The following is a 14,135-nucleotide window of genomic DNA, read 5'->3' on the forward strand; positions in this document are numbered from 1 at the left end:
AAAGAAACTAACTTTATTTTTAGAACCACACACGCCAAACAAAACAGCCTCTCAGGAAAAACCCTCAGAGCCCAACTGCCACCACCGGCTTTCCACAAGCCTCTCTCTCCCCCACAATCTTCTCCCCACCTCCCACAATCCTCCTGCTCTTGAGGCCGATTGGCTGGGTCATGTGGGCGGAGCCAAAAAAGTCCCCCAATGAGCAGCTCCGTGGTCTGAAAGGGCAGGGAAACAGCCCAATGAGCATCACCACAGTGGAGCCAATCAGCTAGATGTTGCTGGGGCCGCTGTGAGCCAATCATCAGCCGGCAGCTGGAAGTTTGCTGGGGCCCCTTCGGCTGTGGCTCTCAACAAGGGTGGCCATCCTCCAACATGGGGTGTCTGAAATGAACAAAAGAGGTGTAAGAAGGGTGGGCTTGTTCTGTGCTTGGAAGGGGCATTCATCTTCTCCTCTCCCCAAACATTGGAGCTTCTAGTTCTTGGGCTTTTGAAAATGGACTGCAATTAAGACCACTGACTCCTCCGTTCACAGGCCTTCAGGGTCCAGGTAGAAGGACCACTGGCTCTCCTGGGTTTCCTGCTTACAGAGGGTAGATCATGGACCTTCTTAGTCTCCCGGATCATGTGAGTTACTCCCTCATAATAAATGTCTGGGTTTTTTTGTCTCCATATCCTTTTGGTTCTGCTTATCTGAAAAATCCCAATAGAGACACTTTTTAAAATTTCAAGTTACTTTCCATTTTAAATTTATTTTTTTTGGATTGAGATTGATATCCCCATGGTTTTACAGTTTTAAAACATTCAATATTCTTTGGGGGTAGGACACTTGGCTAGCATGCATGAGGCCCTGGGTTCAATCCCCAGCATCAAAAAAGCAAGCAAAAATTCTTTGATGCTTAGTAATTGTGTATGATTTCAGTGTGCCCTTGGTAAAGCTAGTAATGCTTCTTATATTAACAGTCAAAACCTAGTTTAACCAGTTACTCTAATGCTCAATGATTTTCTTTTCCCTGTGATCTGTTAAGTTGGTGGGCTATGAACTAGTCTCCAGGTGAGAGTATGTTCTCTTTAAATTTCCCAATCCTCCTCCTGCAGATGTTGAAGGATGAACTGGATTAGTGTGGAACCTTATTCCAGCAGAGATGTATGTTCGTGAAGCATAGAGTAACTTCCATAGGAAACCCTCTTTCATGCTGTGCAGTACCAACGACCAGGTCTTCTCACTTTATAAAATATGTGAAAGTATGGAAAACATATTTATAAATGTATAAAAATATATTTTAAAATATTTGATTATTGCAGTACTGGGAACTGAACCCAGGGCCTTGTGCATGCTACCACTGAACTACATCCCCAGTCAATTTTTACATTTTGTTTTCGGAAAAGGTCTCACTAAAGTTCTCAGGCTGGCCTTCAACTTGGGATTCTTCTACCCCGGCTTCCCAAGTAGCTGAAATTATGTATAGGTGTGCACCCCTGTGACTGGCTCGGTTTTGTATTTTTTGATAGTTTAATCTGATTTTATTGAAAAGAGAAATCAAATGATTGAGATCAATGTGATTCAAGTCATGAAAAAAGTCTCTCTTGCTTAGGAAAATGAAATATGATTGGGACCTTTAAGGCAGTGCTGATTACTCTTTGCAGGCATCTCCTACTCACCTAGAGAGTCACTACACAGCTGGGTAGGGAAGACTCAAAACTTTTTTCAAGTTTTTTTTTTTTTTTTTAATTTGGAATTCAAAATAAGGTTTGTTTTTTTTCCTCCAATGTTTTCATGGTGAAAAGTTCCATCCCAACATTTTAAGTGCACAGCTGAGTGTTGTAAAATACATTCATAATATTGTGCAGCCATCACTACCTTCCTACATTATTGTGCAGCATGATTTGATAAAGAGATGGCCTTTCCCAGGGTTTATTCCTGGCATCTTTGTAAAGGTCACTTGGCTTTAGTTCTGGGCTCTCGTGGTTCTCTTGGCCGGCAGGTCTGTTTTCATGCCCCACCATACTGTTTTGATATCTGTTGTTCACTTTGTAAGAGACAGACAGCTCTCTGTATCTTTGGGTTCTCCACCTGGGGATCCAACAGGTCATTGAAAAATGGCATCTTTATGGAATCTCTACAGACATTTTCTTGTCCTTATTCCCTCAACAATGCAGTAGAACACTTATTCCAGTGGCATTTACATTGTTAGGTAAGAAGAAATCTGGATGATCCAAAGGCTATGGGAGGATGTGCATCAGCTCTGTGCAAACACGGGGCCACTTAACGCCAGGTCCCCGAGCGTCCATGGCTTGTGGTGTTCGTGGGAGGTCCTGCGACCATCCCCATGGATGCCAAGGGATGACTGTAATGGAAATCAGGAGGTGTAGTGCCTCCGACTTGTTCTCCCTTCTCAAGATTGTTTTGCCTATTTGTGGTCTTTTGTGCACCCCTGAGGGTTTTTGGATTGTTTTTCTGTTTCTGTGAAAAATGCTATTGGAGTTTTGATAGGAAATGCTTTCACTATCTGGATTAGTTGGGGCAACCCGGACATTGTGGTAAAATCAATTCTTCCAATCCATGAGTGTGAGATGTTTTTCTTCTTCAGTTGATTTCACCAGTGCCTCAGAGTTTCAGTGCCCAGAGGTTTCCCTTCCTTGGTTAGATTGTTTTTCCTATGGCTTTCTTAGCTCCCGGGGAGGGTCCTGCACTGGCAGGAGTGGCCCCAGACGTGGACTGCGAGGGCCAGAATTGCGTCACAGTGCTGCTTCAGCCGAGACCCAGGTCTGCAGCCTGCCCAGGGCATAGGCAGCCTGCGTCCTGCTGGTTTCCTGGGCAGGCACGGCTGCCTCTGGACCACAGCTGAGCAGGTCTGGAGCTGGGACCCGGGGCTCCTTGGGGATCTGCAGTCTCACCAAGGTTGGCTGGCTTGCCTCTGCGGGCATGGATACCTGTGTCTCCCTGTTGGTCCCTGGGAGGAAGACAACTTGTGCTTACGCTCTAACTGGGAGGGATTGGGACCAATTGTGGGGGTGGAGCTGTTTCAGGTCCTGCTGTGGGAGAGGGGTCTGCAGGCTGCTTCTGGGGGCACAGACAGGCATGACTTCCAATGGGTTCCTGTTGGGGGGACTGCTCTCAGACTGCATGGGGCAGCACTGGGGCCAAGTTACAGAGCTCTTCAGCATATGCCCTTGCAACTGAGCCTGGCAGCCCAGGCACTCGGCACGTAAGTGGGCATGACTCTGGGACCCTCGGCAGTAGTGCTGATGATAGCACCAAGGCCTGGGGGTGGGGGTGCGGTGGCCAGGTGCACAGGGGCTCAGGCCAGTTCCAGGTCTGTAGGCAGCACCAGAGTTGACAGGCCGGCCACCTGGGTGTGGGCCTGCCCTCATCAACAGCACTCCTCACCGTGCATCCTGCAGCCTGTGATCTGGGCCCCTGAGTTCCCACAAGGGCACTTCTCTAGGTGGATCTGCAGGGACGTGCGGAGGTCCCTGGTAGTGAGCCACCTTCTTCTTTTCTGGCACTGGGGATTTGACTCAGGTGTGCTCTACCACTGAGCTGCATCCCCAGCCCTTTTTAGTTTCTGTTTCGATACAGGGTTTATCTCAGTCACCTGGGCTGGCCTCGAACTGGGGATCCTCCTGCCTCAGCATCCTGAGTAGCTGGGATTACGGGGGTGCAGCACTGTGCCTGCCTTGATGTTACCCTTCTACATGTTTTATTAGTGGAACAAACTATACTTAGCTTATACTAATGTATAAATGGCTAAACTAAGTGGGCTAAAGTCATATTTGTTTTTATATTTGCACATGTGTTTCTCTAATGGAGATGGAGTCAAAGTCTTCTGTACACTTTATTTTTTTATCTATTACTGGTTATTGGATAATGTGGACAAAATTTTTCTTTCAATCCACGTATACATCACAAAGAAACCATACTGGTATTAAGTTTGAAAGTGCTCACCTTAAAAGGGCCTGCAGGTTAAAGACTGTATGGGTTGGCTGGAGTTGCCGTCAACAGACCCCCCAGACTGGGCTGCTCCCACAGCAGCAAGCTATTTTCTCACAGTCCCGCAGGCTGCAGTCCAGGATGAAGGTGTGGCAAGCTTAGTTTCTTCAAGGCGTGTCTCCTGGGTTTACAGATGACCACCTTCTTACTCTGGCTCCCTAGCCTTTCTCACTGGTGCCCCTGGTGTGTCCTTATGTCCAGATTTCCTCATTTTGTAAGAGCAGCAGTCAGATTGGGTAAAACCCTCCCTAAAACCCTCATTCTATCTGAACCATCTCCTTGGAAGCCCTATGTCCACACAGTCGCAGTTTGAAGTACTGGGCTGGGACTTCAGCACTTAAGGTTTTGAGGCACATAGTTTGTGTCCAGCAAACACGTCACTAGTGTGGATATCTTGGCTTTATCTTACTGCTTGATGTTCCCTAGTTTCCTGTTCTGTGATCTGGTGTCTGACACTAATTCAGGAAATTTCTCAGTCGTCCGTGCCACCAGTGAGCATTATTTTTGGTGGTGTGGAGATTCAACCCGAGGTGCTCTATCACTGAGTCACATCCGCCCTTTTTTTTTTTTTTTAAAGAGAGAGAGAGAGAGAGAGAGAGAGAGAGAGGGAGAGAGAGAGAATTTTTTTAGTATTTATTCGTTAGATTTCGGCAGACACAACATCTTTGTTTGTATGTGGTGCTGAGGATGGAACCTGGGCCGCATGCATGCCAGGCGAGCACGCTACCGCTTGAGCGACATCCCCAGCCCGCATCTTAATTGACTTTTACTTTGAGACAGAATCTTGGTATGTCGCACAGACTGGCCTGGGTCCCCTCTGCGTAAGCCTCCCGAGTCCCTGGGTTCTCATTGTGCACCATTCATTACACCTGGAAGTTACTGTGGGTCTTGTCTCTTTGCTTTTCATTTTCAGAAGTTTCTGTTCAGGGTTCCTCCAGCTCCCTGGTCCTTTCTCAGTCACATCTGACCTACTAACTGTCCCATCAAGGCCTTCTTGGTTTCTCTAGAGTGACTTTGATGTCTATTACATCTTTTTGCTTTTTATGAATATCCACGTGGCCACTTACTTCCCACCTGTTCTTCCCTGCTGTCTACTTGTTCTTGGGCACAGAAAGATTTAAATTATTAATATATCATCATGAAGGTTTCCTAATATACAGATCTTTTCCTTAGAGCTGCAATTGAATCTGCACAAACAGTTCTCCCGGCTTTAATGTAGGTGTTCAGATGAGGACTCTCCCTGAGGCCTTCTACATTCAAAGCTCCCCACTCTTGAGCGGCAGTGCTATGGACAAGGGCAGTACTAACAAAACTGCCCATCTGCTTCTCTTGCAGTACTGGACATTGAACCCAGGGACACCTGCCATCAGCTACATCTCCAGCCCTTTTTACTTATGACATAGGGCCTCTTTAAATTGCCCAGGCTGGACTTGAACTTGAGATCTTCCTGTGCCCCCCTCCCTAGATGCTGGGACGACAGGTGTGTGTCACCATGTCCAGCTCTTCTAATGTTTTTAAATAGTGGGTTGCAATGTAGCTGTTACTATAATAATTCAGGAATCTAACAGTCAGATAGTTGAATTAATCCTTTCCAGAGAAAAATGAGACTCAAACAGCATCTCTACATGGGTTTTGAATAGATTCAGTTGATGACATATATTTAAATTTGTGTTGCTTATGTGTGTCTTTATGTATCAACCTCCTAAATCCTTTTGACTTAGAATATTTAAACACACCACACAGAAACAAATCACAGACTGATCATCATAAACAATAGGCATCCTGGAAACGTGTGAGTGTGTAGCAAATTATTACAAATTTGCAGCACACTGATGAAATGCAAAAGAATTCTAGTGTTCAAACACTTGGAAAAGTTCTCCCCAGCCCCATGTTCTACATTTTTATCAGTGCATTAGAGATATACATGATTGAGGTTCATTTTGACATGATTATAGAACCATGAGACATAATTTGCTCCAATTCAGTCCTCAGGAATTCCCTCTTCCCTTCCCCCCTCCTTCCCCCTTTCCTAACTGAATGTTCTCCTGTTATAATTTTTTAACATCAGTGCATTCTGCATACACATGATGGTGAGATTCACTGAGGTCCGTCCGTACAGGAACAGGAAAGTTTGACCAGATTCCTTCCACTCTTCTTCCTTTGACCTGTCCCTCCTCCCTCCTCCTCAACCCTTTCTCTGCTCCACTGATCTCTCCCGTATTTTGTAGGATTAACCCACCCCTTTTATCCTTAATTCTCTTCCACCTCTGAGAGAAAATACTCATTCCCAGACGTGCTGAGTCTAGCTTGCTTCACTTAGCATGATCTCTTCAGTTCCACCCATTAACCAGGAAATGAAATAACGTCATTCTTGTTCATAGCTGAGTAATACTCATATATCTATCACATTTTTTATGTTGAAATAAAATTTTGTTAAGGATTATTACAAATAGTGTTTTAAAATGCACATGATTAGGGCTGGGGTTGTGGCTCAGTGGTCAAGTGCTTGTCTAGCATGCTTGAGGCACTGAGTTCGATCCCCAGCACCACATAAGAAAAATAAAATAAAATAAAGATATTGTGTCAATCTACAACAAAAAATATATATTTAAAAATGTAAATGATTTATATTTTGATCAACCTAAGCTACTTGTTACTGAAAATTTTTAATTTTTATTTTACTTGTTCTTTTTACATATACAGTAGAATGCATTTTGGCGTATTGTACATACATGGAGTATAACTTATTCTAATTAGTTATACTCCTATAGAAAACATCAATTCTGTAGGAATGGCATGAAGATCCTATTCTTGTGATTGTACATGTTGCAAAATAACCATGGTCATGTAGTCAATAAGACTGAGAATGTTATATCCAATTAATTCTACTACCTTCCTATTCTCCTCCCTCTCCCTTCCATCTAATCTAATGGATTTCTTTCTTTTCTCCCTGCTGCCATGTTGTGGCTTAGCATCCATAAATCAAAGAGAACATTTGGCTTTTGGTTTTCTGGGATTGGCTTATTTCATATTTTCCAGTTCCATCCATTTACTAGCAAATGCTATAATTTCATTCTTCTTTATACATTAGTAATATATCATTGTCTGTCTGTGTGTGTGTATCACATTTTCTTTATCCATTCATGTATTGAAGGACACATAGGTCAGATCCATAGCTTGGTACTGTGAATTGATTGGATACAAACTTTGATGTAGTTGGGTCACTGTACTATGCTGATTTTAGGGAGTGGGATAACTGGGTCAAATGGAGGTTCTATTCTAAGTTTTCTGAGGAATATCCTTACTGCTTTCCACAGTGCTTGAACTAATTTGCAGTCCCACCAGCAATGTATGAGAGTACCTTTCTCCCCACATCCTTGCCAACAGTTATTGCTACTTGTGTTCTTGATGGTGGCCATTCTGAATGGAATGAGAAGTGATCTCATTGTAGTTCTAACTTGCATTTCTGTGATGGCTAGAGATGTCGAAGGTTTTTTCATATATTCTTGACCCTTCATATTTCCTTACCAGTGAAGGGCCGGTTCAGTTCCTGTGCCAATTTAGTGATTGGGTCATTTGTGGGTTCTATTTTGTTGTTGGTAAAAGTTTCTTAACTTCTTTAGACAACCTGGAGATTGATGCTCTATCTGAGGAGCAGGTGGTAAAGATCTCTCCCATTTTGTAGGCTTTCTCTTCAGGTTCTTGTTTCCTTTGCAATGAAGAAGCCTTTTAGTTTGAGACCATTCCATTGATTGATTCTTGATTTTACTTCTTGAGCTTTTTGAGTCTTATTGAGGCACTCAGTTCCTAAGCTGAGGTGATGGAGAGGTGGACCTACTTTGTCTTCTAGTAAGCGCAGGGTCTCTGGTCTAATGCCTAGATCCTTGATGCACTTTGACCTGAGTCTTCTGCAGGGTGACAGACAGGGTTCAGTTTTGTTCTACTACATATGGATTTCCACTTTTCCCTGGGCCATTTGTTGAAGAGACTATCTTTTCCCCAATATATGTTGATGGCACCTTTGTCTTCTATGAGGTAATTGTATATTTGTGGGTTTCTCTTTGGGTTTTCTGTTCCATTGGTGGTCTTGTCTGTTTTGGTGCCAATAATGTGCCATTTTGGTTTCTGCAGATCTGTGACCTAATTTAAGGTCTGATATTGTGAGGCCTTCTGCATTTTTCTTGCAAATGAATTGCTTTGTCTATTCTGGATGTCTCATTTGTCCAAACAAATTTCATGGTTACCTTTCATATTCCTATAGAAAACATCATTAGAATTCTGTAGGAATGGCAAGAAATCTATATAGAACTGTGGGTAATATGGCCACATGGTCAATATTAATTCTTCCTATTCAAAAACATGGGAGATGTTTCCATTTTCTATGATCTCCTGCAATAACTCTCTTTTGTGTTCTTCAGTTTTCATTATACAGATCAACTGACAATTTTGTTAAGATTGATTCCCAGGTATTTTATTTTATATTAATTTTGATGGCTATTGTTAAAGCTTAGATTTCAGGAAATCCCATAGAGCTAATTCGTCATTGATGTACAGGAAACCAACTTATTTATTGTGTTTATTTTATACCCTGAAACTTTGCTTAATTAGTTTATAATTCTATCTAAGTCCACATAGGAGCAAGGGGGTGGTGACTCTGACTCCTAGCCCCTCTCTGAGTCCACAGACAAGTGGCCCTGGGGTCTCTCTCACTAGGGCCAGCTGCTGGAGGGAGAAGTGCAACCTGCCCTGGCCGCTGCCTCTGACACTGATGGTGCCCGGTCACCACTTTGGGAAGGGAACCCTGAACAGGAGGAGCTACAATCCCAAGCCCATCCTGGGGGGTGACACCCAGAATGGCACGAGGAGGCCCCGTGTCACAGGCCCTGGGGGCAGTAGGGTAGAGCCCTGAGTGGCCTGGGGCTGCCTTTTGCTCCGTCCTCTGAATGTCCCTGCCAGGGGCTGGCTCTTGCCCTGGTGAAGCTTTAACCTCTCTAGGTCTTCGGCTGCACGGGACCGTCCCTGTGAGCGTCCTGACCCGGGGACGGGCCCTTCAGCCTGCCACCCTGAGCTCCCCAGGGCTGCTGAGCAGGGAGCAGGACCACCTATGGGTGGAGGAGCTGGGGCGCAGGTGTGGGCAGGGGAGGGTGTGTGGCCAGAGCCCCCAGCCCCCAGGAGTGCAGGGCTGGCTGGGAGGAGCCGTTTTCCGGGTCTAGTGTTTGGAGTGAACCTTTCAATTCCCATCCCTTCGACTCGGGGTGTGGGCTCTGCCCCCCTTTCTTTGTGATCCCCGCGGGGTTTCCATTTGACGTGGGTCAGAGATCCCAGTCTGAAGTGAATGGAGGGCAGCCTCACTTCCATCCTGTACTAGATGCGGACCCCACCCCCTCCCCCTGGGTCTCTGATGTCACAGAGCCACCCTTGTGTTCCTGGTGGTTTGGTACCGCAGACCCTCCACTGAGTCTTCTGAATCGGTCCCTTCCCTGTGGACAAGAAAAGTGAGGCCAGCTTTTGTACTTGCCAGGAACAGACCTTTCCAGAGACCCCTGTGTCTTCACCCATCTTTGAGTCCCTGCCTAAGGTCGTTCAGTCCACCACCAGGGACTCCTCTCGTGAAGTCAGGTGCAGGGGAGACCTAGTCCCTTGCCTTTGGTTTCCCAGGGCCGTGGTTTGAGGAGTGTGTTTGTCCAAAAGTGCTGATGAAACTCCCCTCCCTTTGAGGGTGTGGTGTTGTGGTCCTTCAGGAGGGTGAGGCCCTGGGGCCCTGGCTTCCCAAGGGGATGTGGGCCTCAGGGCTGGACCTCCTCTGGCCAGCAACTAGGCCCTGGTTCTACCCTCTGCACCACACATGGTCGCGTTTGGTCTCAGGTGTGCTCATGCACACACACACACACACACACACAGAGAGAGAAACACAAAGAGACAGACACAGACACAGACATGTCACGGTGGGCAAGGTGGTGACTGCCTTTCTACTTGTGGGTTGGGGAGGCCGAGCAGGGGCATTGCCAGTTCAAGACCTGCCTAGGCAAGTGTGTGAGATCCTTCCTCAAAGACACTAGAAAGGGCTGGGAAAGTGGCTCAGGAGTTAAGCGCTGGCCTCACATGCATGACCTTGGGGTCTCCATGACTATGACCAAGGAGGATAGAAGGGAGGAGAGCAGGGAAAGGGACTGAAGGAGCCCAGTCCTCGGCCTTTCAGCCATGTGGTGTGGGACACGGCAACAAAGTCCCTCGCTGGAAGGAGAGAGCGAGACCTCCCTGGACACCCGGCCTCCTAGTGCCTGACACGTGGATGCCTCAGGTCTAAGAGGGGGGAGCGGTCAGTCTGTGAGGTTCCCAAACAGCCAGCTAAGGCTCTATGGACAGGGCAGTGGGAAGGGCCCCAGGCATCAGGGACGTCTCTGTCTCTCTGCACCCCAGGAAGGGCACCTACTGGCCTTAGGGTTCTTGGCTGGCAGGTTCGGCCTTCATCCCTGGAAGATGACTCACACTCACTCCTGTGGGCTGCAGGCAGGGTTCTGGCGAGTGACCGGATAGGACCTTGTGGGGCAGTGATGAGGCAGGCGCCTGCTGTGGCCCCCACACCCCACAGAGGTCGGGAACGTGGTCCTGGGGCTCAGGGGTTGGAGCATCTTGCACCGGCGTCCTGGCGTGAGGGGACTGCTACCACGCTCTGGACACCAGTCTGTCGGAGTTGGAGGAGACGGGCGCTGAATGGCTCCAGAGGACCTGGGGTGGGGTCTTCACGGGGCGAAAGCCACGACAGAGTTGTGTACTGGCGAGGCACGGGCCCCGGGGCCTGGTCCAGCTCCTCCTTTCTCAGCAAGGAGAGGTCGGGGTCCCGAACACACGGGAGCACCCAGGTTCCACAGACCCTCCTTGTTCTGACCAGGAAGGTGGCCAAGGTCCCGGAGGCCCGAGTGGGAGATGCCACCGTGGGCCACAGCCAGGTGTGAGTGGGCCACTCCTGGCTGTGACCTCACAGGGGCCAGCATTGTGAGGCCCTTGAGCCAGCGGGGATATAAGGCCGGGACGAGGCTGGCACCTTGTCCACAAGCACAGGAAGCTCTAGGCAGTGACCTGTGGGACTCCCATAGTTAGCGCGTTTGGTGGTTGGTGGTTTGGTGGTTCTGGTTGCGGTCTCGGGTTGGTTCTTTGATTTGGGGCTTTCTGTTGGGCTTTGTTGTGTTAGTTTTGCTTGTGTTCTTTGCTTTGTTTGTTGTGTTTGTTTTTAGCTAGCGGGCTTAGTGGGCGTGGGGCGGAGGATGTCTAGAGAGAGCAGTGAGCGTAGTGTGGTGCGGAGGGTGTGTCGGGACCTCGCGGCCAGCTCCTCCTTGGAGGAAGCCCTCACGGGCCGCTATGAGCCCCTGGGGGTCGTCGGGCAGGGCAGCTTTGCCAAGGTCTTCCTGGCCCGACACATCCTGACGGGGACGAAGGTGGCCGTGAAAGTCCTGCGGAAGGGGGCGGGGGCCACCTTGTCCTGGGTCTTGTCGGAGCTGGACATCATGAAGGGCTTGGAGCACCCGCACGTGGTGCAGCTGCTGGAGATCGTGGAGACCCCCGGCACTGCCTACGTGGTGATGGAGGACATGGCTGGGGGCCAGCTGGGCCAGCACATCCCGGAGGTCGTGGGCCTGTGGGAGGACGAGGCCCGCATGCTGTTCGGGCAGGTGGCCAGCGCCGTGGGCTACTGCCACGCGCAGGGCATCGCGCACCGGGACGTGAAGGCGGACAACGTGCTGCTGGATGCCGCGGGCCGCGCCAAGCTGTGCGACTTCGGCCTGGCCTGCAGGTTCAGGGCCGGAGAGAAGCTGGGCCTGCTCTGCGGCACCGTGGCCTACTGGGCCCCGGAGCTGCACCGGCGAGAGCCCTACGACGGCCCCGCGGTGGACGTCTGGAGCCTGGGTGTCCTCCTGATCCTCATGCTCACGGGCAGCGTCCCGTTCACCGGGGCCAGCTATGCGGAGGCCAAGGAGCAGGTGCTGCAGGCCAGGTACCACCTCCCGTTCCACCTGTCCGACGAGGCGCAGAGCCTGGTGTCCTGGATGCTGACCCTGGAGCCCGCGCACAGGCCCACGCTCCAGCAGATCCTGGGGCACCCGTGGCTGAGCCAGGATGGGGAACGCTGCCCGAGTCCTCCCGCCGAGCTGCTCCCCAAGCGCCCGGACACCTCCATCCTGCTGGCCATGCTGGACCTGGGCTACGGGCTGCAGGAGACCTGGGTGTCGGTGGCGACGCGCCAGTTCAACCAGGCCATGGCCACCTACCTCCTGCTGGGCCACCAGAAAACCCGGGGGGCGGGCTGCCAGGTGCGGCTGCAGATGCCTGGGCGGCCACAGGTGGGGCCTTGCCCGTCCCTGTCCATCCCCTCCAGCTTGACTCTGGGCCCAAGGTGGGGCGTCAGCAGGCCGGCCATGCGCTCCTGGCCCCTCTCGGCCTGTGAGCAGCAGCAGCAGCAGCAGCAGCAGCAGCAGCAGCCTGAGGAGCTCAAGCCTTCAGGGCAGGTGGGCAGCAGGAGAGCCAGCCTGCCCGCCATCATGCTGTGCAGCCTGTCGGCCAGTGCCCCTGCTCCCGGCCCCACGGCCCCTCTGCCCGGGTCCTCCCAAGCCCTGGCACCGGATCCCAGCTCCTCCTCCACCGCGCAACCCCCTGCTGGCTCCAGGACCCCTGGCCTGACCCGTGACACCGCCAGGGGATGGAGGGAAGTGGTCCGGAGGATGGCCACCTGTCTGGCGAGGCTGTGCTGCTGCGTTCAGGCCCCCAGGACTGGCTCCGGACGCTCCAACAGAGTGGCTCCTGCAGCTGGAGGGCCCGCGCCACCACCAGCACCAGCACCCAGGGACCCCCCGGGACCTGCCCCCACCAGAGGTCAGGCCCTCAGAAGATTCTTCAAAAACAGAGTGGCTCCCTGGCCAGCGCCCAGCTGAGACGCCCACGGAGCCAAGTAGGTGGAGCGGTGCTGCCTTGGGTCTCACGTGTGCCTTGATGAGTGTCATCTCCAAAGGATGAATGGACACCCTCTGCCCTTGGGGGGTGCCACCAGGGTTAGGTCCACCTGGGCACCACAGGGTGGGCGACTCTGACTCCTAGCCCCTCTCATTGGCCACAGACAGGTGGCCCGGGTTCTACCTCATGAGGGCCAGCTGCTGGAGCGAGAAGTGCAACCTGCCCTGGCCGCTGCCTCCCGGACCCCTCAGGCAGGAGGACACCCGAAGACACCCGGACACCAGTGGGCCCCTGCGCCCCACCCGGATCCCACCTCAGGGACTTCTCCTTGGACACGTGCCCCGCCCTGCTCTCCTCTGCTCTCTCTCCCACCCTCTGGGGCAGAGATGCTTCCCAATAAGCTCTTCATCCATTTGCGTGTCCCACGGATCTTGGAATAAATTGGGTGCTCCGTGGGGATCAGCTGTTGCGTTCCTTGGCCGCCTCCTGGCAACAGTGGGAGAGTGGGTGGTGGTGTCACAGTGGGGATGGTGTAAGGGAGCAGTGACAGGGAGCCCTCCGGAGGTCCCCAAGGGCAACACGTGACCCAGAGTGGTCCCAGGGGAGGAGGCTGGGTGGGGGGCAGAAAGGCAGACCTTGTGCCTGGCCTGACACTGATGGTGCCCGGTCACCACTTTCAGAAGGGAACCCTGGACAGAGGAGCCACAAGCCCAAGCCCACCCTGGGGGGACACCCAGAGTGGCACGAGGAGGCACCATGTCGCAGGCCCCGGGGGGACAAAGGAAGGAGGGCAGAGGGCGGGTGGCCAGGGAGGAGGAGGAAAGGCTGGGTGCAGGGGGTGGAGGAGGGTGGGGCAGGTAGGAGGGGTGGCCCAGAGCAGGGGCTGGAATGCAGCCCCTGCAGGAGAGCCAGAGGGAGCAGCTGGCTCAGGAGCAGGCAGAGCGTGGGGAGCACTGCCCTGTGGACAGCCCTGGCTCCCTGAGCAGGAGATGCTGGGCAGAGAGGCTGGGAGAGGGTCCTGGGGAGCCCCTGGTCCTGGGAAGCCTGCTAGGCCTCAGCAGAGGGCTCCATGGTTTTCAGCACCTGGACTCCTTCCCGCAGGTGCCCTGATGCAGCCTGAGATTTGTGGCAGACTGTTCCCCTTCCCTGGGCATTCAAGTTGCTTTCTACTGGGGCCCTTGTAAGCAGGGGTGCAAGG

At 51.3% G+C, this 14,135-nt stretch overlaps 1 protein-coding gene across 1 annotated transcript; it reads left to right on the plus strand.

The window, feature by feature from the left end:
* The first annotated feature begins 10,666 nt into the window (after window positions 1-10,666).
* LOC139706466 (sperm motility kinase 2B-like) lies at window positions 10,667-13,396 on the plus strand. Its single transcript, XM_071614749.1, has 2 exons — window positions 10,667-12,935; window positions 13,101-13,396. The coding sequence occupies exon 1, from the start codon at window positions 11,257-11,259 to the stop codon at window positions 12,916-12,918; it is 1,662 nt and encodes a 553-aa protein (XP_071470850.1). The 5' UTR covers window positions 10,667-11,256; the 3' UTR covers window positions 12,919-12,935; window positions 13,101-13,396.
* Window positions 13,397-14,135: the final 739 nt, after the last annotated feature.

The sequence above is a fragment of the Marmota flaviventris genome, chromosome 7 (assembly GCF_047511675.1).
Source record: "Marmota flaviventris isolate mMarFla1 chromosome 7, mMarFla1.hap1, whole genome shotgun sequence".
Lineage (NCBI taxonomy): Eukaryota > Metazoa > Chordata > Mammalia > Rodentia > Sciuridae > Marmota > Marmota flaviventris.

Coding starts and splice junctions, on each gene's coding strand:
- LOC139706466 (XM_071614749.1), top strand. CDS start 11,257: ATGTCTAGAGAGAGCAGTGAGCGTAGTGTGGTGCGGAGGGTGTGTCGG.